At 44.4% G+C, this 23,043-nt stretch overlaps 1 protein-coding gene across 2 annotated transcripts in view; it reads left to right on the top strand.

Moving 5' to 3' along the window:
* LOC148137391 (putative G protein-coupled receptor 139) overlaps nt 1-23,043 on the top strand; it is a 58,448-nt gene that overhangs the window by 10,308 nt on the left and 25,097 nt on the right. The window contains exon 1 of one of the 2 annotated variants that reach the window (XM_087982719.1): nt 6,776-7,040. The exons of the other annotated variant lie outside the window; for it this stretch is intronic. Coding sequence (XP_087838845.1) covers nt 6,776-7,040 — 265 coding nt within the window. Of the gene's footprint in view, nt 1-6,775; nt 7,041-23,043 lie in introns of those variants that run through there. 2 annotated transcript variants of the gene reach the window in all.

The raw sequence follows: 23,043 nt of genomic DNA, 5'->3' as shown, positions 1-23,043 counted from the left end.
CTGCTTCTTGGCAGGAGACAGAGGGTAATGGAGGAGGGTTTTCTTTTGGACTGGAGGCTTGTGACCAGCGGCGCTCCAGAGGAATTGGTGCTGGATCCACTTTTGGTTGTCATTTATATCAATAATTTAGATGTAAATAATAGAAGGCATCGTGAGCACGTTTATGGATGACACCAAGATTAATTATATCGTGGAAGGTGAAGAAGGTCCCATAAGATTATAAAGAGATCATAATTAATTGCATCAATGAATCATAGATTTGTACAGCACACCGTTTGGTCCAACTCATTCATGCCAACCAGATGTCGTAAATTAACTTTGTTTCATTTTTCAGCAGTCGTTCCATATCCTTCTAAATCCTTCTAATTCATGTCCCTATCCAAATACCTTTTAAATGTTGGAATTGTACCAGCCTCCACCAGCTTCTCTGGCAGGTCATTGCGTTTATGCACCACCCTCTGTCCACCTTACCTTAAATGTACTTCCTCTAGTTGTGGAATTCACTACCCTGGGATAAAGACCCTGACTATTCACGCGATCCATGGTCTTCATGATTTTATAAACAACTAGAATGTGCAAATGTGACTCCAATCAACACGAATGACCGTGTTTTCAATCATCCCAGGCCTAAATTTTGAAATTCAATACTGACACCTCTTTCTTCTGCATCAAATCACACTTCTAAAACCATTTTAATCAACTTGCTCAGCCACATTTTGAAACACCTCCGTGGGATTTGAATCTAGACTTTTAAGCTCAGAGGTAGGGGCACTTCAACCATTTGGCAATAATCGCTAAAGCTGCAACATTATTCTCCTGTGTGTTTGTTCATCAGCCTGTTTTGAAATACTGTGACATACCTCGTTGACAGGCAGGACTTTTTTTTTATATTAGATTAGATTACTTACAGTGTGGAAACAGGCCCTTCGGTCCAACAAGTCCACACCGCCCCATCGAAGCACAACCCACCCATACCCCTACCTTCACCCCTTGCCTAACACTACGGGCAATTTAGCATGGCCAATTCACCTGACCTGCACATTTTTGGAATGTGGGAGGAAATCGGAGCACCCGGAGGAAACCCACGCAGACACGGGGAGAACGTGCAAACTCCACACAGTTTGCCTATCAGTCGTTGATTTGTCAGTCGCCTGAGGCGGGAATTGAACCCGGGTCTCTGGCGCTGTGAGGCAGCAGTGCGAACCACTGTGCCACCGTGCCGCCCACAACATGAATCTAGACCTTCTGGTCCAGAGTGAGAGGCACGACCACGCAAGTTCAGGTATTGGAATCTAACCCAGAGCTCTGGCTCAGAGGCATGGGCGTTACCCACTTCACAAGAATTAAACAATGCCCAGATTTTGGGTCACATTTTAAATGTCAGCTTTCAGCTCGTTGTGGATTCATTAAAATTTGGTTCACATTTACTGAATTATACAGTTAAAAGAATTACATTGTTTAACAGATGAAAGGTACTCACCTCAAACATAGTTTTGGTACTGTTCGCTGAGCTGGGAATTTGTGTTGCAGACGTTTCGTCCCCTGTCTAGGTGACATCCTCAGTGCTTGGGAGCCTCCTGTGAAGCGCTTCTGTGACGATTCCTCCGGCATTTATAGTGATTTGTATCTGCCGCTTCCGGTTGTCAGTTCCAGCTGTCTGCTGCAGCGGCCAGTATATTGGGTCCAGGTCGATGTGCTTATTGATTGAATCTGTGGATGAGTGCCATGCCTCTAGGAATTCCCTGGCTGCTCTCTGTTTGGCTTGTCCTATAATAGTAGTGTTGTCCCAGTCGAACTCATGTTGTTTGTCATCTGGGTGTGTGGCTACGAAGGATAGCTGGTCGTGTTATTTCGTGGCTAGTTGGTGGTCATGGATGCGGATCGTTTGCTGTCTTCCTGCTTGTCCTATGTACTGTTTAGTGCAGTCCTTGCATGGGATTTTGTACACTACGTTGGTTTTGCTCATGCTGGGTATCGGGTCCTTCGTCCTGGTGAGTTGTTGTCTGAGAGTGGCTGTTGGTTTCTGTGATGTTATGAGTCCTAGTGGTCGCAGTAGTCTGGCTGTCAGTTCGGAAATGCTATTGATGCATGGTAACGTGGCTAGTGGTTTGGGTTGTGGTATATCCTCATTCCGTTGGCTTTCCTTTAGGTATCTGTTGATGAAATTGAGGGGATATCCGTTTTTGGCGAGTACATTGTATAGGTGTTCTTCTTCATCTTTTTTGCAGTTCTGGTGTACTGCAGTGTGTTGTGGCCCTTTTGAATAGTGTCTTGATACAACTTCTTTTGTGTGTGTTGGGGTGGTTGCTTTCGTAGTTTAGGACTTGGTCTGTGTGTGTGGCATTCCTGTTTACATTTGTGGTGAATTCTCTGTTCGGTGTTCTCTATACCATCACGTCTAGGAATAGGAATTGGTTGTCCTTTTCTTCCTCTCTCGTGAATCGGATTCCTGTGGGTGTGGCGTTGATGATCCGGTGTGTGTTCTCTATTTCTGTGTTTTTAATGATTACAAAGGTGTCATCCACATATTTGACCCAGAGTTTGGGTTGAATTTGCGGTAAGACATTTTGTTCTAACCTTTGCATTACCGCTTCTGCTATGAGTCCAGAGATGGGTGAGCCCATGGGTGTGCCGTTGATTTGTTCATATATTTGTTTGTTGAATGTGAAGTGTGTTGTGAGGCACAGGTCCAGTAGTTTGAGTATGCCGTCTTTGTTGATAGGTTCAACGTCTTGTTGTCTGTTCTGTATGTCCAGCAGGTTGGCTATTGCTTCTCTGGCTAGGGTTTTCTCGATAGAGGTGAACAGTGCCGTTACATCGAATGAGACCATAGTTTCTTCCTTGTCTATGACACTCTATACAGTTAACACAGGAATTCTTTGACATCATCAGAAATGTACACATAGACAGCTGGCCTTGCTCTGAATGAAGGTGCAGGTGGGGAGGGTGAAAATAGTGAGGTGTCCGGAGGGAGTCAGTCCACAATGATGTGTTCATGCAATGTTGTTAGTGTAGGCGGGGTAGTGGAGGGAGAGAGAAAGAGGGAAGAGAGAGAGAGGGTGAGGGGGGGAACAGAGAAGGCGATGCAATGAGAGTGGTGTAGCATGAGCCTTGTCCGGGAGTTGGTGCTATAACAGATATACAGTGACTGTGAGGGAACAGAGAGAATACAGTGACCCTTACCCTGACAGAACGGGAAAGGTTATTGATGCTTGTCCTGTATTCCTGGACATTTCCTCAGACCGCAGATACTGCACTGAGCTGGGTGGTGAGCTCAGACCATGCTCGGTGGGTCTGGTGGTGTGGCCTAATCTGGGAAGAGAATGGTCCTCCGCTGTACTAGCCCATCAACCAGGACCTCTTTGCCCCTGTCGACAAACCATCGTATATTTGCCCCTTATCTGCCATGGTTGGGGTAAACTGTGCAGGACAGCTCTGAACCGAGAAAGCTGAACCGTGTACCCTTTGACATTTTAAAGATGGTACCAGTGCCAGGGATCATGTATTATCCAGGGATATCCGGGCGATGGTGAGTACCTGCAGCCATGATGGGTGGGAGAAACAGGCTGGCATTGAATGAGAGGGACACCATGGGGTGGGCTGTGCAGTTAATGTGCTAAGTACAATAAGATAGTACAAGGAAACTAACACGACCCCGTGCAGACAATGCCTCTGTCACACTCAATGAAAATGTCACTGAGATAAGCTATTGTTAGATTCAGCCCAATGAATCGAAGTCTGTGCTGACCCTTCTCCAAGTTACAAAGCTGCAGAACAATTGCTCATCCAATACTTTCCATCATCTGACCTCATACCAATATCCCGTTCACCCATCATTCCTGGAAACATTGGCTTATGTTGCAGGGTACTGTTGAAACGTTTACATTTCAACATTCTGGAACCTGGGAACACATCCATCCATGACATTGTCTCTCAATTTCGCCCTCGCTGTATATACCCCAAACTCCGCCCATTTGTTGGTATTTAAACTGATTCCCAATCGATCACTCTCTGGCAGTCATGTTCACACCCACAGCACCCCTTATAATGACACCGTGTAGATATGGAGCTGTACATGGATGGGAGCTGCACATTCTGTCACTCCCAGCATGGGCTGCAAGTTTCCCCACGCTGGACAGTGATCTATTCACAGTGTAACTCAGCAATGTACTGGGGTGGTGGACACAGTTCCACACCCTGGTCACATGTCTTACCTGGGTTTATAGATCAATGCACTGCTATGGTCTGCATACCTTTCCACTCTGAAGAGATTATGGCTTTCATTGTACAGTACATCAGCCCGGTCTGCACAGTGCTCCATGCTGAAAACATTTCTGAACAGGGTTTATAGATCAATGCGCTGCTATGGTCTGCCCAGTGTTCCACGCTGGAACAATTGCAGGGTTGTGTTCAGCGGTACACGAGCCTGGTCTGCACGGTGCTTCATGCTGAACAGATATCTCCTCCGGATTTATAGTTTCACGGCTGGTTCTTTGAGGTGGATTGAGAATGTGATATAACTAATCATTCCAGTCGATATGGCAATGACTTTATTTTGGTTCTCATTCTTGTGATTGGACCCTCCAAATTCTGAATCCTCCGGCCAGTCCCATTCTTCAGTCGACTTGCATATTTTGGCAACTTGTTCCATGAGTAATTTTCTAGTTATAACGTGATTAACTGTCCTGTCTATTGCCCTGGTCTTTGACGTTGCTCACCCTGGAGCATCTGGATTCACTGCGGTAAACCTCAGTAAGTTCACTCCTCAGGCTCAACGCTCAAAGGATCATAGCCCTAGCTCTCCATGTAGCTCAACATCACCCGCTACCTCAACATCAGCAACATATTTGTAAATCTTTACTGCACCCTTTCAAGTTTAACAACACATTTTCTATAGCAGGGAGAACAGAATTCCATGCAGTATTACAGAAGTGTCTGAACCTAGTGAGTAGGCGAAAGTGAGTACTGCAGATGCTAGAGATTAGAATCGAGAGTGTGGTCTGGAAAAGCACAGCATGTCAGGCAGCATCCGATGAGCAGGAAAGGCAATGTTTTGGGCAAACGTCGGATTCCTTCTGAAGGTTTTTTTGCTCAAAACATTGATTTTCCTGCTCCTCAGATGCTGTCTGATCTAGCCTGCTTTTACAGCACCACACTCTGATCCCAGTGTATATCTCAGATGGCCCTCTTCTTCAAAAAATGCAATTTCCCCTCCCACATGGTCGACGATGCCCTGCAGCGTATCTTATCCACTTCCCACACCTCTGCCTTCGAATCCCACCTCTCCTAATGCAACAGAAAAATAACATCCCTGTTCCTCACCTTCCACCCCACCAAACCTCCAGATACAATATATTTTTCTCCCTCATTTGCGCTCCCTACAAACAGACCCCACCACCAGAGATATATTTCCCTCCCCACCCCTATCTCCGTTCAATAAAGACCGTTCCCTCCATGACTACCTCATCAGGTCAACATCCCCCACCAAAACACTCTCCCAACGCAGCTCCTTCCCCTGCCACCGCAGGAATTGCAAAACCTGCGTCCTCACCTCACTCCCTCACCACCGCCCAAGGCCCCAAAGGATCCTTCCATATCCATCGGAGTTTTAATTGCGCTTCCAGACACACCACCTGCTGTCTCCGTTGCTCCCGATGTTGTCTCCTCCCCATTGGGGAGACAGGGCGCTAACATGCGGCACACTTCAGAGAACATCTCCAGGACAACCGCACCAACCAACCCCACTGTCCCATGGCCAAACATTTCAGCACACCCTCCCACTCCACCAAGGTCCTGGGCCACGTCCACCACCACCTCCTAACCACCTGATGCCTCGAGGGAGAAAGCCTCATCTTCCACCTTGGGACCCTGCAACCTCACGGGATCAATGTGGATTTCACTAGTTTCCTCATTGTCCTTTCCCACACGTTAACCTTCCAACTCAGCATAGCCTCCATGACCTATCCTACCTGCCCATCTTCCTTCCCGCCTTTCTGCTCCACCGTCCTCTCCGACATATCACTTCCACCCCCAACTTCATCTACCTATCACATTCTCAGCTACCTTCCCCCATTCCTATCCCCTTCCCATTTATCTCTCAGCACCTTAGGGCTACAAGCCTCATTCCTGTTGAAGGGCTGACACATGAAATGTGGATTATTCTGCTCTTCGGGTGCTGCCTGAAGGGTTGTGCTTTTCCAGCACATTCCCGACTCTGACCTTCAGCATCTGCAATCCTCACTTTCACCCTTGAGTTAGTGTATCCAGAAATTTCCCCAGCAGACATTGTATGCAGCTGATCGGTTATTTTATCTCTGTCTCCTTTTCTAAACAGAGTGGGGCATATACAGCCTTGCACAGCTCTGGAAATTCTCCCAGGTACAAGGAAATGGTATAAAGAAAGATTGAAAGATTTATAATCGGTCCAGCAGTAACCCTCATCCATTCCATCCAGACTGAGTAACTATTCCCTTTTGTTATGTTATGAAATGTGAGGTAAGGAAGGGTTTAACTGAATCTTTTCGTTCAGTGACTGTGGTTAATGTCAGTCTCCATGGATTGTAATTATTCCAGTGGTGGCCTTTCATCTTTTACTGATAAATGGGCTCCGTCAATGTGTTATTCCACATTATGAACGGGAGCATCACCGACAGCGCTAACACGGATCAGTGGCTCCAGAGAGAGAGGGAAGAGAGATCAGAATCTGAGAACATTAGACTGGAAATTTCCTGCAATGGATCAGAATCTGAGAACATTAGACTGGAATATTCCAAAAATGGATCAGAATCTGCGAACATTGGACTGGAATGTTCCAACAATGGATCCGAATCTGAGAACATTAAACTGGAATGTTCCAACAATGGATCAGAATCTGAGAACATTAGACTGGAATGTTCCAACAATGGACAGGGGTTTACCCAATTCTGTTTGGTATCTTTCTACATATTATGATTGGTTGTCTTTATCATGGCGGATCCATTATGCTCTTTGCATTATTCAATATGTTTATTATTCTCTCCTGTCTATCGTTGGTGTCCCTGGTAATTCTCACTAACCAGATATTTTTTTTCTATAAATCAGTTATGACTGCATTTCTGTTCTTTCATATAGTCTACACTTCTTGCCACCAATAGTGTTCCTGTTGATATATTGAATCCAGTTCAATTCCTATCTCCCTCCTTGCTTCTGGCAGTGTTACCCATGAATCTCTATGTTGTCCTACTCAGTTTCAAATGTGAACCATTGTTTCTCTGCCTTGTTATTTAAATATTGGGAGCTTGGAGCTAATTTCCTCTATTGTGTTGACAAACTCCATTTCCTTCCAGAGATTCCATCTCATCCCTGCTCAATATATTTTATTTTCATTCATTTGTGGGACTTCCGTGTTGCTGGCTGACCATCATTGATAGCCCATCTCTATTTGCCCTTGAGAAGGTGAGAGTGAGCTGCCTTCTTGAATCACTGCAGTCCACTTGCTGTTGGTTGACCCACAATGCCAGTAGGAAGGGAATTCCTGGATGTTGAGCCAACGACTCTGAAGGAACAGCAGTATATTTCCAAATCAGGGTGTTGATTGGCTTGGATGGAGAGTGGGAAATGAAACATGCAGGTGTTCTTTGAAACACACGAATCACAAGATGATCCCTTTGACCATGAGCTGATTCCTGACACCATGCCCTGACCATTATTAACTTTAACTACACACTGCTCCAGAAAGTACTTCACTTTCTTAACTCATCTTCTGTTTGAATCTCGAACTGTGAAATACAGACTTAATGATGACAACAATCTGCTACTGACACTCTCGGGTTGAAACCTGCAGAAACAAATCTGATTCGAACTCAGACCAAAATACCATCCGTCTGACATTCCTGTGCACGTTGATCTGTATCGCTATTGTGTCTGGCAATGCCTTTATTTTAGTATTCTTAAGCACTTTAACTCATCTGTCCATGAAACTTCCCTTAATCTCTCTGTGTCGACTATCCAAATCCCGGCCAGTTGTTCATATTTAACCTGGTTTCCTTCAAGTGCATTTTCTCTGAGGCAGTGATTTTCACATTCAACCTCCCCAAATGCACGCCCCTGATACTGGTCCAATGGAGATCGAAATCTTCCCTTGCTGTGTGCATTTGATATGTGTATCGTTCCCATAGCATAGTAAAGGTTAGCAATACTCCTCATGCTGGGCAGATAATCCAGTTTACTGAGTAATGCAATAGCATAGTCTGCACAACTCTCCATGTTAGTCTGTCATCTTGTCCCAGCTTATGCTGCTTGAAGTGTTCTGTGAAGCCGATTCAGAATTCGATGAAATAAAGTATTTCAGCTGAACTGAAAATACTTTTATTTAATGTAGCATTCTTATAAGTTTGCTCTCTAAGGGTTCAATCCTGGGTTAGTCCCATTACCCAGTCTTTCTCTGTATATTTCCACAACATTTTCTCAGTTAATTAAATGTCTGTTTCTGTCCTTAATATGAATCTCTCTGTCCCTCTGTATCTTTCCCTGGCCTTGGTTTTGGCTCCCGAGTGTATCGAGCGCTGGCATGTTGAAGGTCAGAAACAGCGAAATGATGTGTGTCAGGCTGCTGTCCACTTCCCAGTGTGTTCCATATGGTGCTCCATGGACGGTGGGAGGGTGGTGTGTTTTGGGCTGTTGTTCACTTCCCGGGGTGATCCATGTGGTGTTACACGTTCGGGAGTGGATTGGTGCGTTGGGCTTTTGTTCCCTTCCCGGTGTGTCCTATCTGGTGCTCCATGTTGGACGTGGGGCGGGGTTGGGCGGGGCGGGGCGGGGCCTATGTCGGGCTGTTGTTCACTTCCCGGTGTGTGTCATGTGGTCCTCCATGTTGGATTGGGGTTTCAGCAGCTTTGACTCACATCTTTTAAACTTGATCTGTGCCTGTCCACTGAACGTCTGACTTCTGTGTTTGTTCCTTTGAGCTGATCGTGTGGTCAGTAACACGAGGAAGCCCCTTGAGTATTATTGTAAAGGAATAGGTACCTAAGATCTATGACAATGCTGTCACTTTAAAAAAGGTTATTTGCTCATTTTCCTTAAAGAGAGATCTGCAAGGCCGAACTGCTTACTGCAAACGGCTGAAGTAAGTAACTTAGGAGGCTTTTAGGTTTTTTTTATAAATAGTGATAACAATGGCCAGCTCACACAGACCAGCCTTTCAAGTTTTTCTGAGCTGTAACAATCACCAGGTGCTTGGGGTGGGAGAAGGTTTGGATGCTTCAGTAAATGATCCCTAGCAGCTTTTCTCTCTGATATCTGTCCTGATGCTGTTTACTCCTGGATTGGAGAACTGCATGCACTACTGACTGGCCTTGGGTGTGTCTTTTTGCCAAGGGACGAGATTATGGGATGATCGTACATTGGAACAGTTCATTCGTGGAAGGTACTATGTCTATTATTCTGTTAAGATTTCCAGTAGTTTAGTTATTCTACGTACCTCTTCTTTTTGCATGTATCTTTATGAGAGTGTTTAAATAAATTGTATTTTGCTTTAAGTTGAGTGGTTTGAATAGCTGTGTCACATCTGGAACACCCATTTCGCATCTACCTTTACGATAAGACAAAGTTGGTGTCCAGGCTGCCATCTTAAGGCAGTCTGGTCTGGTCCATAGCAAAGTGGGGACTCTTGTCCGTTTCGAAATCGATAATGCCAAATTGGGTTCAGTTTCAGAATCCCTACAGTGTGGAATCAGGCCATTTGTCCCAACACCAATCCAGCGAAGAGTAATCCACCAAGACCCATTCCCCTACCCTATTGTTCCATACTTACCCCTGACTAATGCACCTAGCTTACACATCCCTGAACAGTATGGACAATTTAACATGGCCAATTCACCTAACCTGCACACCTTTAGGCTTTGGGAGGAAAACTGAGCAAAAGAGGAAACCCACGTGGGGAGGGGGAGAATGAGCACAGGGAAATTGTTGGGCTCAAAGGCGGCGTTTGGTATTTAGAAGTGTCTTTTATTCCAGGTGTTGAATTCGGCTGGGTTGAACAGTGCTTTGTGTAGTAATGGTTCTTTCTGTCTCTAAGAGTTCTCTGGGTGTGGAAAAAATGAAGTTGGAGATTTTTAAAAAGGTGAGCAAGGCAAAGTTTTTAGAATTGTCAGACAAGCTGTAGTTGTGTTTGTCTGTGAGAAAAGGAGATAATTACAGCATAGCTTGGCATTTGAATTTTGGTGGAACACCATCAGAATCTTTGGAAATGGCTGCAATTCAATTGCAGATGAGGCATCTTGAACACAAAAAGGAATTAAAACAATGTGGAATGTGATTTTAAGTAGAATTAAGTGAAAAGGAGAGTAATAAGAAATACAGAAAAGGAAAGAAGAAAAGCAGGGAGAGAGAGAGTTTCAACTTCAAAAGTTCGCAATTAGGAAAGTCGACTTAGCAGGGTGGAGATGAAGTTAGACGGTAGGCTGAATGAGGACGATCGTGAGGATGAGCAACTCTATAGTAGCCAAAGGTCTGATGGGGATCTATTTAAATACATCCAGGCATTGTCTAAATTTGATGAGAAGAATGCAGAAGCCTTTTTAATTTCATTCGAGGAAGTGGCTAAACGGATGCAGTGGCTACTGACCAAGTGGATCTAGTTGATCCAAACAAAGCTGGTAGGTATAAGGGGTGAGGTATTTGTATCCCTATCGGAAGTGATATCTGGCCAGTATGAGGAGGTGAAGAAAGCCATCTGAAGTGTATATGAGCTTGTGCCAGAAGCCGACAGACAGTGCTTCAGGAAATTAAAAAAGCATGCCTAGTTAAATGTACATTGAGTTTTAAAGAATCAAACAAAGTAATTTTGAAAGGTGGATAAGGATATTAAAAATAAAGCAACCTATGACACTCTTAGAGAGATTCTTACTTTGGAGGATTTCAAACATTCACTTCCTGCAGTCATGAAAACTCGTTTGCTAGAGCAGAGAGTTAAAATGGCAAGCTTAGAAGCTGAAATGGCTAATGATTAGCAGTTGGTCCATAAATCAAAGTTTGGCTTCTGTGAGGGATGGAGAAGAATGTGCGAGATCATATAATTTATACCTGTGAGAGTAAGGTTTACTGCCTTAGGCCAGGAGTAGCAGGTAAAGAGGTTTCAGCATTGAGAGCTACAGAAGCATGTAAATCTTATAAGCTGAGACATGAGGAGACATGTCATTGAGAAGGACTATTGGAGAGATGAGGTTTGCTCCATTATGTAATGTGTGGTTGGAGTGTCCGGTGAAACCATTAACAGAAATATTTCCCAATTGTGCCGTGAGCTTGGTGTTGACGTTACAACATTTCAGCATTTAACTTGTAAATAACGTGCCGAGACAAATATCTATACGATCATAACTTCTAAATGTTTTTGGAAAAATTTAGGGAGAAAACTTCCGGGCTATTCAGAAAGAGGTTATTATTGTTGCCATTCAATTTGGAAGTTATGCAGGTGACAGGACGAGAAACTATACTTGCTGTCAAGTTGTCGAGACTTGGATGAAGAAAGACAGAGGCGTTCTGTGGCCGAAGTAAACTGACTGAATAGAATTGAGTTGTGAATGTTTGCATTCTTAGTGTCAAAACAATATATACGTAGTGTAGTCTACTGAAACCGTAAGAATAAGGAGTTTAAAATGAAGTCACCTTTCCATATTGATTGTTCTTTTCTTTTCCAAAGGGAAGTTGTGACGATACTATCACTTTAGAAAGGTTATTTCTTCCTGGGTTGTTTTGAAGAGAGGTCTTAAAGGCAGAGGTGCCGAACTGCCCACTGATAAACGGCTGAAGTAAATAACTGAGGAGACCTGTAGGTTTTATTAAAACGGTGGGAACAATGGAAGGGCGGAGGCCTGCTCTCACAGACCAGGTTTTCTCGCTTTGTTTTTAGCTGCAGTATGCAGAAGCTGTTCGGTGTCCCAGAAGTGTTGGAAGCTTCCATGTATGATCCATAGCTCCTAATCTCTCCGAGATCTCTTATAATATTGTATCTTTCTGGATTGGGAAACTGCATGTAAGAATCTATATTTGAGCTTATTTCTGTGCCAAGCGGTGTATACCAAGAAGGCACGGCACCTATTGTTTGTGTAAGTGTTCCAACATATAAGTTATCCCGAATTGTTCTTTGATTGTATTTTAACTAAAGCGTTTGAATAGATTATATTTTGCTTCACACTTCATGTCTACAATTAAAATCAGGAAAGGTTTGGGTAACCTTCTTAAAATATTTTACGGGGGTCTCATCTGATGCATAACTCTCGGAACTCAGGGGCTTCTGACTGACTCCTGTTATTGAAAAGTTAGTGGAGGTGGTGGGGATGGTTTGCTGGAGGTTGTGCTGTGAGCTGCCTCACACATTCAGGGAGACCTGAGGATTTGTTGACCCAACTCTGGATGGAGCATGGGGACTGTAGTTACAGTATCTGGGAGTGTAACATGAACACCAAATGGAGCAGAGGCTGCAGAGAGGGTAAACTCTGAAACCATGGAGTGAATGTGTGTGGGGAAAGGGATCTGCTCTTTCCACCCCGGGTTTTCCAAGACCAGCTTCCCAAGCTACACGTCACCCAGGAGCAGAGTGTGAGGAGATCCTGGTTGAACAAGGAACTGGTCACACAGCAGTGCCACATCCTAAAACATGACCTGCAGCCTGACACCAGTGGGAGGACGGTGCTGCCAGTGGCTGTTAGGGTCATTGTTTCAGTCAACTTCTATGATCCGGAAATTTCTGGGCAGGACTGGGTGACATATCCATCATTTCCCAGTATGCCGACATCAATGTCACCATTCAGAGACGGAGGATATATATGGTGGATTAGGTGACTACAATGTTTTCTCCCTCAGCAGAGAACTGCCGAGTGTATCCTTGTTTTCCCAGTAATGCGGGATTTGCAATGATGTACATGGCTCTGCGGGTTCCCATGTCATTGAGGAGATGGAAGGAAACTGAAGGACATCTCACTCCATTAATGTTACAGTGCGCCCATGCACAATACACAATGTTGGTGAATACCCACTGTCCTGGCAGCAGCCACAACCTCTTCATTTAGAAGCAGTCAGACCATCCCTTCATCATCGGTCTCCATGTGGAAAGAAATGAATGTATCTTAAAGGCCGTCCCCTTGCTACACGCTCCAAAACACTGTCCCCACTGCCAACCAACAACATCAAAATGTCCGGTATGCTTTAAGAGCAACTGGGCCTCTGGGAATGTCACGGAGCAGACCATCAGAGAGATGGAGCAAAACCTCCCATGTCTGAACTGGTCTGAGTGAACGCCCCAGTACACAGTAACACTAAGCCCGGTAATCTCTCTCCATTTCAGTAACATACTCCCTTCCATTCTTCCTGTAAGTGCAATGACAGGTCATATCATATTATATTTCACCTGCCTATCTTGATAATCTTACTTATCACCGAGTCATCACCAAATGTAGTTACAGTACATCTGTTGCATACTCCTGATCATTGATATAGATTACAAATAGTTGAGGACCAAGCACTGGTCATTGTGTGACTCCACTGGTGACGTTCTGTAAAACTGATTTAGACTGATTTATCCGGAGTGCCTGCTTCCTGTTTGATAACCAGCCCTCCCCCATTCCTGTGTAACACATTCGAAGTGCTAAATAAGAACGAGGAACATCAGTCAGTAATTCAGCCGCTCCAGCCTGCTCCACCACTGAATACAATCATGGCTGATCTCATCGCGGCCTCTGTTCCACTTTCCTGACCTACGCCATCCTGAAACTCTGGTCTGTTGTTGTAGATTGTTGCACATGAAAAAATATCCACTCCACATCTACACTGTCAATTACTTTTAACATTTTACAGACCTCAATGACATCTCCTTTTATTATTATAAACTTGAGACTATCGACCTAAACTGTTCAATCTCTCTTCATAAGACAAACCCCTCATCTCTGGAATCAATCTAATGAACCTCTTCTGAATTACGTCCAATGCAAATGCATCCTTCCGCAAGTCAACGCACTCAAACTGTACTCCAGTTGTAGCCTTACTAATGTCTTGCATAGCTACAGCAACACTCCCTACCTTTCTACTCTATCCTTTAAAAAAGAAAAACTGAACCTACGCTTGATTTTCCCATTACTTGCTGTAGGAGCGTGCAGGTTTTCTGTGATGTGCACGCGAACACATAGATCCCTCTGTACCTAAGCACTTTGAAGTTTCTCTCCATTTGGATAATAATTTGCCATTCTATTTCGCAGGCCAAATTGAATAATCTCATAGTTATCCTTTTAATTTTCATTGCCAAGTGTTAGCCCATTCACCCAACCTATCCATATTCATTTTTAAAACCTCTTACATCTTCATTCCGAAGTAATTTCCCACCGATGTTAGTGTCATCTGAAAAATTAGTTATAGTATTTTCTATCCTGTCAACCAAGTAATAATATTGATGAAAAAAGTTAAGGCATGAGTACTGAAATTTGTGGCACCCCACAAGATACAATTGTCAGAAGAAAATGACACATTTATTCCATCAGACTGCATTTTGTTGGTTCACCAATCCTCCATCCAAGCTAATAAATTACTCTTAAACCCATGTTGTCTGATCTTAACCCTTACTCTTCGGAGAAGCAACATATCCAATCCCTTCTGGATGACCAGATATATTCCATCTCCAGGATTCCCACAAACCACCTTGTTTGAGACATATTTAAATAACTCAAGCAAACAATTCAAACACGATTTGAAACCATGTCGACTCTGACGGATTGTGGTTTAACTTTGCAAATGTCCAGAACAATGGACTCTAACAATTTGCCTTAAATTACGATAGTTTATTGTTACGTTTTACTCCCTACTGTACACCATTATTACAAGTTCTTCCCTTTCGAAAACCTTCATGATTTCTTTGAATTCCTGTTTAATGGGCACACGTTTTTAAGGGATCTGCTCCAATTGCTGTGTAAGAGCCATGTGTGGCTGAATGGACTCATCATCCTGCTGGTGTCGACAATAGACAATACACGATAGATGCAAGAGTAGGCCATTCTGCCCTTCGAGCCTGCACCACCATTCAAAATGATCATGGCTGATCATCCTCAATCAGTATCCTGTTCCTGCCTTATCTCCATAACCCTTGATTCCACTATCTTTGAGAGCGCTCTCCAAACCTTTTTTAAATGAATCCAGAGGTTGGGCCTCCATTGCCCTCTGGGGCAGAGCATTCCACACAGCCGCCACTCTCTGGGTGAAGAAGTTTCTCCTCGTCTCTGTCCTGAATGTCTACCCCGTATTTTTAAGCTATGTCCTCTGGTTCGGCACTCACCCATCAGCGGAAACATGTTTCCTGCCTCCAGAGTGTCCAATCCTTTAATAATCTTATATGTCTCAATCAGATCCCCTCTCAGTCTTCTAAACTCAAGGGTATACGAGCCCAGTCGCTCCAGTGTTTCAGTGTAAGGTAATCCAGCCATTCCAGGAATTGACCTCGTGAACCTACGCTGCACTCCCTCAATAGCCAAAATGTCTTTCCTCAAATCTGGAGACCAGAAATGCACACAGTACTCCAGGTGTGGTCTCACCAGGGCACTGTACAGCTTCAGAAGAACATTTTTGCTTCTATACTCAATCCTCTTGTCATTAAGGCCAGCATGCTATTAGCCTTCTTCACTACCTGCTGTACCTGCATGCGTACCTTCATTGACTGGTGTGCAAGAACACCCAGATCTCTCTGTACTGCCCCTTTACCTAAATTGATTCCATTTACGTAGTAATCTGCCTTCCTGTTCTTGCCAGCAAAGTGGATAACCATGCATTTATCCACATTAATCTGCATCTGCCATGCATCTGACCACTGACCTAACTTGTCCAGGTTACCCTGTAATCTCCTAACATCCTCATCACAGTTTACCCTGCCACCCAGCTTAGTATCATCAGCAAATTTGCTAATGTTATTGCTAATAACATCTTCTATATCATTAACATATATTGTAAAAAGCTGCAGTCCCAGTACTGACGCCTGCGGTACCCCACTGGTCATTGCCTGCCATTCTGAAATGGAGCCATTTATCACTACTCTTTGTTTCCTATCAGCCCAACAACTTTCAATCCAAGTTAGTACTTTGCCCCCAATACCATGCGCCCTAATTTTGCTCACTAACCTCCTATGTAGGACTTTTATCAAAGGCGTTCTGAAAGTCCAGGTACACTACATCCACTGGATCTCCCTTGTCCATCTTCAGAGTTACATCCTCAAAAAATTCCAGAAGATCAGTCAAGCATGATTTCCCTTCATACATCCATGATTACTCTGACCTATCCTGTTACTACTATCCAGATGTGTCGTAATTTCATCCTTTATAATAGACTCCAACATCTTTCCCATCACTGAGGTCAGACTAACTGTTCTATAATTTCCTGCTTTCTCTCTCCCATCTTTCTTACAAAGTGGTACAACATTAGCCACCCTCCAATGCGCAGGAACCGATCCCGAATCTATCGAACTCTGGAAAGTAATCACCAACGCATCCACGATTTCTCGAGCCACCTCCTTCAGTACCCTGGGATGTGGACCATCAGGCCTCGGGGAGTTATCAACCTACAGACCTAACAATCTCTCCAACACCAATTCCTGGCAAATATAAATTCCCTTAAGTTCAGGTCCTTCAGCCACTGTTACCTCAGGGAGATTGTTTGTGTCTTCCCCAGTGAATACAGATCTGAAGTACCAATTCAATTTTTTTGCAGTTTCTTTGTTCCCCGTAATATATTCCCTTGCTTCTGTCTTCAAGGGCCCAATTTTAGTCTTAACCATTTTTTTGTCTTTCACATACCGAAAAACACTTTTACTATCCTCCTTTATATTATTGGCCAGTTTGCCTTCGTACCTCATTTTATTTTCTCTGCGTTTTTCCTTCTTAGTAACCCTCTGTTGTTCTTTAAAAGTTTCGCAGTCCTCCGTTTTCCCACTTATCTTTGCTACGTTATACTTTTTCTCTTTTAACGTTATATGTTTCTTAACTTCCCTCATCAGCCACGGTCACCCATGCATCCTCCTAGGATCTTTCTTCCTTTTTAGAATGAACTGATTCTGCAACATCTGCATTATACACAGAAATATCCGCCATTGTACCTCCACTGTCATCCCTGCTAAGGTATTGCACCATTGAACTTTGGCCAGCTCCTCCCTCATAGCTTCATAGTTCCCGTTATTCAACAGAAATATTGTCACTTCCGACTGTACCCTCTCCCTCTCAAATTGCAGATTGAAGCTTATTGTATTCTGGTCACTACTTCCCAATGGCACCTTCACTTCGAGGTCCCTGACTAATTCTGGTTCGTTGCACAATATCAGATCCATAATTACCTACTCCCTGGTCAGTTCCAGCACCAGCTGTTCTTAGAATCCATCTCTGAGGCACTCCACAAAGTCTCTTTCTTGAGGTCCAACACCATCCTGATTTTCCCAATCTACCTGCATGTTGAAATCCCCCATAAGAACTGTAGTAACAACTTTGCGACAGACCAATTTCAGCTCCTGATTTAACTTACACCCGACATCCAGACTACTTTTTGGTGGCCTGCAGATAACTCCGAAGAGGATCTTTTTACCCTTAGTATCTCTCAGCTCTATCCACACTGACTCTACATTCCTTGATTCTCGGTCCCCCCGCGCAAGGAACTGAATATCATCCCTTACCAACACGGCCACCCCACCCCCTCTGCCCGTCAGTCTGTCCTTACGATAGCACGTGTAGCCTTGAATATTCATTTCCCAAGCCCTGTACACTTGAAGCCACGTTCCAGTTATCCCCACAATATCGTATCTGCCAATTTCCAAAAGAGCCTCAAGCTCATCCATCTTATTTCTAATGCTTCGTGCATTCAAGTATAGTATTTGTAATTTGTTACTGCCCTCACCCTTCCCATCAACTCGTATTCCACTCAACCTTACAACATGATCCCTTTCTGAGTTTTCTGCCTCATTGACACAGTTGTCTTTCTTGACTTCCCTTGTTCTAACTTTCCCTCCATTTCCTTCTTAAACATCCAGCGTGTCCCCTCCCCCCCCCCCCCCCCCCCCCCCCCCCGCTACTTAGTTTAAACGTAGCTGTGTTGCAGTAACAAACCTGCCTGCCAGAATGCTGGTCCCTAACCTATTCATGTGCAAACTGTCTCTCTTGTAGAATTTATGCTTACCACAAAACATACCCCAATGATCCAAGAATTTAAATCCTTGCTTCCTGCACCAGTTCCCCAGCCACACATTCAAGTCCATTATCTCCCTGTTTCTGGCCTCACCAGCCCGAGGAACTGGAAGCAAACCGGAGACAACCACCTTGGACGTCCTGCTTTTCAGCCTTCTTCCTAGTTCTCCGAAGTCCCGCTCTAGTATGTTCCGCCTCTTCTTCCAGACATCATTTGTGACGACATGTACTACCACTTCTGCCTCTTCACCTTCGTCCTGCACTCTGTCTGTGATGTCTTTAACCCTGGCACCAGGAAGGCAACACACCATCCTTACGTCCCACCTGCTGCCACAAAAACCCCGGTCAGTTTCTCTCCCTATGAACTCCCCTATTACCATGGCTCTGTGCGATGTCCGACTCTTCCGCTGCCTCCACGCCATCGTTTGATTGACAGACCTTGCCGCCTCGCGGACTGGCAATGTCATCTGTCTCTACTGTTTCCAAAAGATTCAACTTGTTCCTGACAGGTACTTCCCCCGGGGTCTCTTGCACCTGTCTCCTCTCTGCCTTCCTCGTCGTCTGCTCTCTTCTGGTACGATTCGTGTAATAACCTCGCTGAAGGTCTTGTCCAGAAAGATCTCGTTCTCTCGGATGAGCCTCAGGTTCTCGAGTTCATTCATCAGTGCTGCAATATGCTCGGTCAATAGCTAAATGTGCACACACTTTCCACACTATATGAGCCAGACACACCAGAGTCGTTGACCTCCCACATCAAGCACGTAGCACACTGAACCAGCTTGGCAGTCATGTCTTCACCCTCTTCAACTGTGGCGTATTCACTTCACTCAACCTCCTTGTCAAAGACTCCTGAGCTAACGCCTCACTCTTCAATCCACAGGAACTTCCTTGGACACTCTTTTTGGGGCAAGTCTGTGGACTTTTAATTTAGGTTAGAGGAGGAAGGAGGAAGAGAGGCCCTACTTTGTAGGACCTGGGGTCTAGAACACACCCAGTCAAATAGCAATCATTTACCTTCCCGACCGGCTTTGCATTCTGCCTTCACTTCCGCCCAGCTCCCGCCGCTCTCTGATCGTACAAATTCGATTGGCTGACGTCTTTCTGGTGTTCCCATGTTGTCGTCTCCAAGGCCAGAATGACCTTCTCCTGTTGATGTGTTAGAGGGTTGGGACATTATGGAATTGATGATGAATTGCTTTCGCCCGAAACGTCGATTTTCCTAATCCTCGGATGCTGCCTGATCTGCTGTACTTTTCAAGTATCACTCTGATCAAAACGCAGAGAATAGACAGCATTGTTGAAAGATGATTGTCCTTCTCTACTCCATCAGCACAACGGGAGATCTGGAGAAAATCTCACAATAAGGCTTGAGAAGAGCATAAGTGATGTGGTGAGATCATTTCTACCACTAATCTCCCCAGAACCCACTTCACTGAGATTTCACTGAATCATATCAGGTGGAGCTCAGAAACAGGAAGGAGGAGCAAACATTGATGGGCGTTATATATCAAAGTGAAAGCTGCAATACATAGGTTGGGCATGTTATAAAACAGGAAATGGGATATATATGTTTCTGTGCTGCATTAATAATAGACCGTTTAAATCATATCTAAGCTGTGCTAACCCAACGGAATGCTAATGCTGGGAAAAATCAATTTCATGAGCACGTGGGAGATGGCTTGCATTAACATTATTTCGAGCACCGAGCTGAGATCAGGTTATTTAGGAATTGGTGTTGGATGTTCAGAAGAGCTAATTGAAAACTTTGCTGTAAACGACCGTTTGGGAGCAGTGACCACAACTTTTCTATTTGAGAGTCGATTCCCCACAGTATGGAAACAGACCCTTCGAGCCAGCAAGTCCACATCAACCCTCCAAAGAGTAATCCACCCAGACCGGTTTCCCTCCGATTAATGCACCTACCGCTATGGGCACTTTAATAAAGCCAATTCACCTGACCTGCACATCTTTGGACTGTGGGAGGAAACTGGAGCACCCGGAGGAAACCCAACCAGACACAGGGAGAATGTGCAAACTCCACACAGACAGTCGCCCCTGGCTGGAATCAAACAGTGATCCATAGTGTTGTGAGGACGGCAGTGCTAGACAATGAGCCTCGGTGCTGCCTCTATTAGTTTTCTTTTATGCTGTTTGAGTACACGACAGTTTTTGTTTTATTTGATGTAACGGTTATGAATCTGTGTCAGGCAAGCCATGAAGGTGTGAGGAGAAAGTGGGGACTGCAGTTGTTGGAGATCAGAGTCGAAGAATGTGGTGCTAGAAAAGCACAGCCGGTCAGCCAGCATATTAGTAGCATGAGGATTGACGTTTTGGGCAGAAGCCCTTCATCAGGAATGAGGCTTGTGGTCCAAGGTGGGTGAGAGATAAATGGGTGGGGTGTGTGGCGGGGGGACGTAGCCGGGAATGTGACAGATAGATGGAGGAGAGGTTGAAAGTGATAAGTAATAAAGGGAGACAGAATGCTTCATCTACGGCATCCTTTCGAACCAACGTGGTCTCCTCAACATCGGCGAGACAGGACATCAACTTGTGGATCATTTCAGAGACACACTCTGGTACAGTCACACAGACCAACTTCACCACCTTGTGGCTGAAAACTTTAACTCCCCCTAGCACTCCACCAAGGACATGCAGGTCCTGGACTTCCTCAATCGCCAAGCCCTAACCACTCGACGCATGGAGGAAGTACGCCTCATCGTCTGTTTTGGGATCCTCCAACCATAGGGGATCAATGTTGATTTCGCCAGTTTTCCCATTTCCTCTCCTCCCACCTTATCCCAGACCAAACTTCCAACTTGGCACCGCCCTCTTGAATGTTCCTGTACGTCCATCTTCCTTTCCAACTATCCAATCAACCCTCCTTTCCGACCTATCACTTTCACAATCCCGTTTCCCCCACCACTCCCCATTTACCTTTAGATCAAAGGAAGCAGGTTCGAAAAATGCCGAGTATTGTAGTAAGCCAGTTGATTCAGAGTAATGTAGGACCCAGCAAAGGAGGACAAAGAAACAGGGGGAAAAAATCAAAAAGAGAAAAAGCATGCCAACAAAAAATCAACGTAAATACTGCTAAAAAGCTTCTATCAATGTATGAAACAACAATAAAAACAAGATCAAATGTGGAACAGTGAGGGCGCTGAAAGGATAATCTATTGTAGAGAACAGAGACGTTTATAGGGAAAATAAACAGTTTCTTTGTGTCTGTCTTCATGGAAGAATATCCAGAAATTCTCCCAGAAATAACAAGTGACCATGGGACTTGTGTGAATAAAGTCTAAGATCATTGATATCTATGATGAAGTAGCATTTGAAAAGACAGCTGGATTGAGTGTTGATAAATCTGACAGGCCAGGTTTACTTCATATAAACATTTCAGTGGAAGCAACAATAGTCATGTTAGTTGCATTACGGATTTTCACATTATTTTCCAACACATTTCCGAAAGGCAGGATAAGGGACGGTTATAAATATTATCCGCCAGTTTAAGTAAGGATGAAGATGAAGAGTGGTAAACTACAGACCAGTAACTTGACATCCGCAGTCGGGTGTCTGTTGGACTCGATTACAAAAAACATGCGACTAGATATATAGAAGGTAATGAAAAAACTGGGGAGTTTTTCATGCATCGATGAAACGAAAGCCATAAGTGGAAAACATTTCTTTGGAATGGTTTGAAGATGATTCTTGTAGACGTTAACAATGAGGAACCAATGGATAACGTATTGTTGGATATTCAGGAGCATGTTTTAAGAACTCACACATTAATTAGATTACTTACAGCGCCCAACAAGTCCATACCGACCCGCCACCCACCCAGACCCATTCCCCTACACCTAACACTACGGGCAATTTAGCATGGCCAATTCACCTAACCTGCACATTTTTGGACTGTGGAAGGAAACCAGAGCACCCGGAGGAAACCCACGCAGACACGGGGAAAATGTGCAATCTCCACACAGTCAGTAGCCTGAGGCGGGAATTGAACCCTGGTCTCTGGCGCTGTGAGGCAGCAGTGCTAATCACTGTGCCACCGTGCTGCCTACTGTGCCACCGTGCTAATATCATAAGAAAAGTTAAAGCAAAAGAAATTGTGCAGGTGGGACAGTAAAAATTAGGTTTACATTCATGTGAATGTAATTGGAATATATAAGATGTCGTGCACCCGTTGCATAGCGTGTTGCTGAGACAAAACTGAGAGTATTGTGTACTGTTATGCAGTCTCCATCTAAGAAAGAATATATTGAGTACAGAGAAACTGTAAAAGGCATTCTCCAGATTAATCCCTAAGATGGCAAGATTGTCTGATTGGGAAACTCAGCCTGTGATCTCGAATTTCAAATAATGAGAGGTGATCGCAGTGAATCTTAGAAACTTACAAACATCGAGGGGACTGAATAACAGAGAGACATGGGGAAGTGCACGTAGGCGCGATTATGGAGAATGCCATGATATTCTACATGGAAAACAAGTAGAACAGAATAATCAGTGAACAGTAAGTGTCCGTCAGAGACCAAGGGGGCAATCCGTGTGTGAAGCTGGAGAACATTGAGAAATTGTGACATGAGAGCTTCACATCTGTTTTACGAGGGAGAGGGAGGAGGCAGGGACAGAATTCGAGAAGATGGATGGGGAAGCTCTTGAACAGATTGGTGTGAAATGCGAGCAGACATTTGAGGCTTTGGCTGATAGAAAATTGCACTGATAACCAGGTCTGAATGAGTTGTATCACAGGCTGTTGTGGGAGATAAGGGAGGAAAGACCCTGACTGAAAACTTTAATTAGAATCTGACCATAGGAGAGGTGCCAAAGAACTGGAGAACAGCTAAGACGATTACACTTCACA

Source organism: Chiloscyllium plagiosum, unplaced genomic scaffold, assembly GCF_037043375.1.
Source record: "Chiloscyllium plagiosum isolate Xiang-an unplaced genomic scaffold, Cpla_swu_hap1 HiC_scaffold_44, whole genome shotgun sequence".
Classification (NCBI taxonomy): domain Eukaryota; kingdom Metazoa; phylum Chordata; class Chondrichthyes; order Orectolobiformes; family Hemiscylliidae; genus Chiloscyllium; species Chiloscyllium plagiosum.
This window is presented reverse-complemented; position numbering and strand designations above follow the sequence as displayed.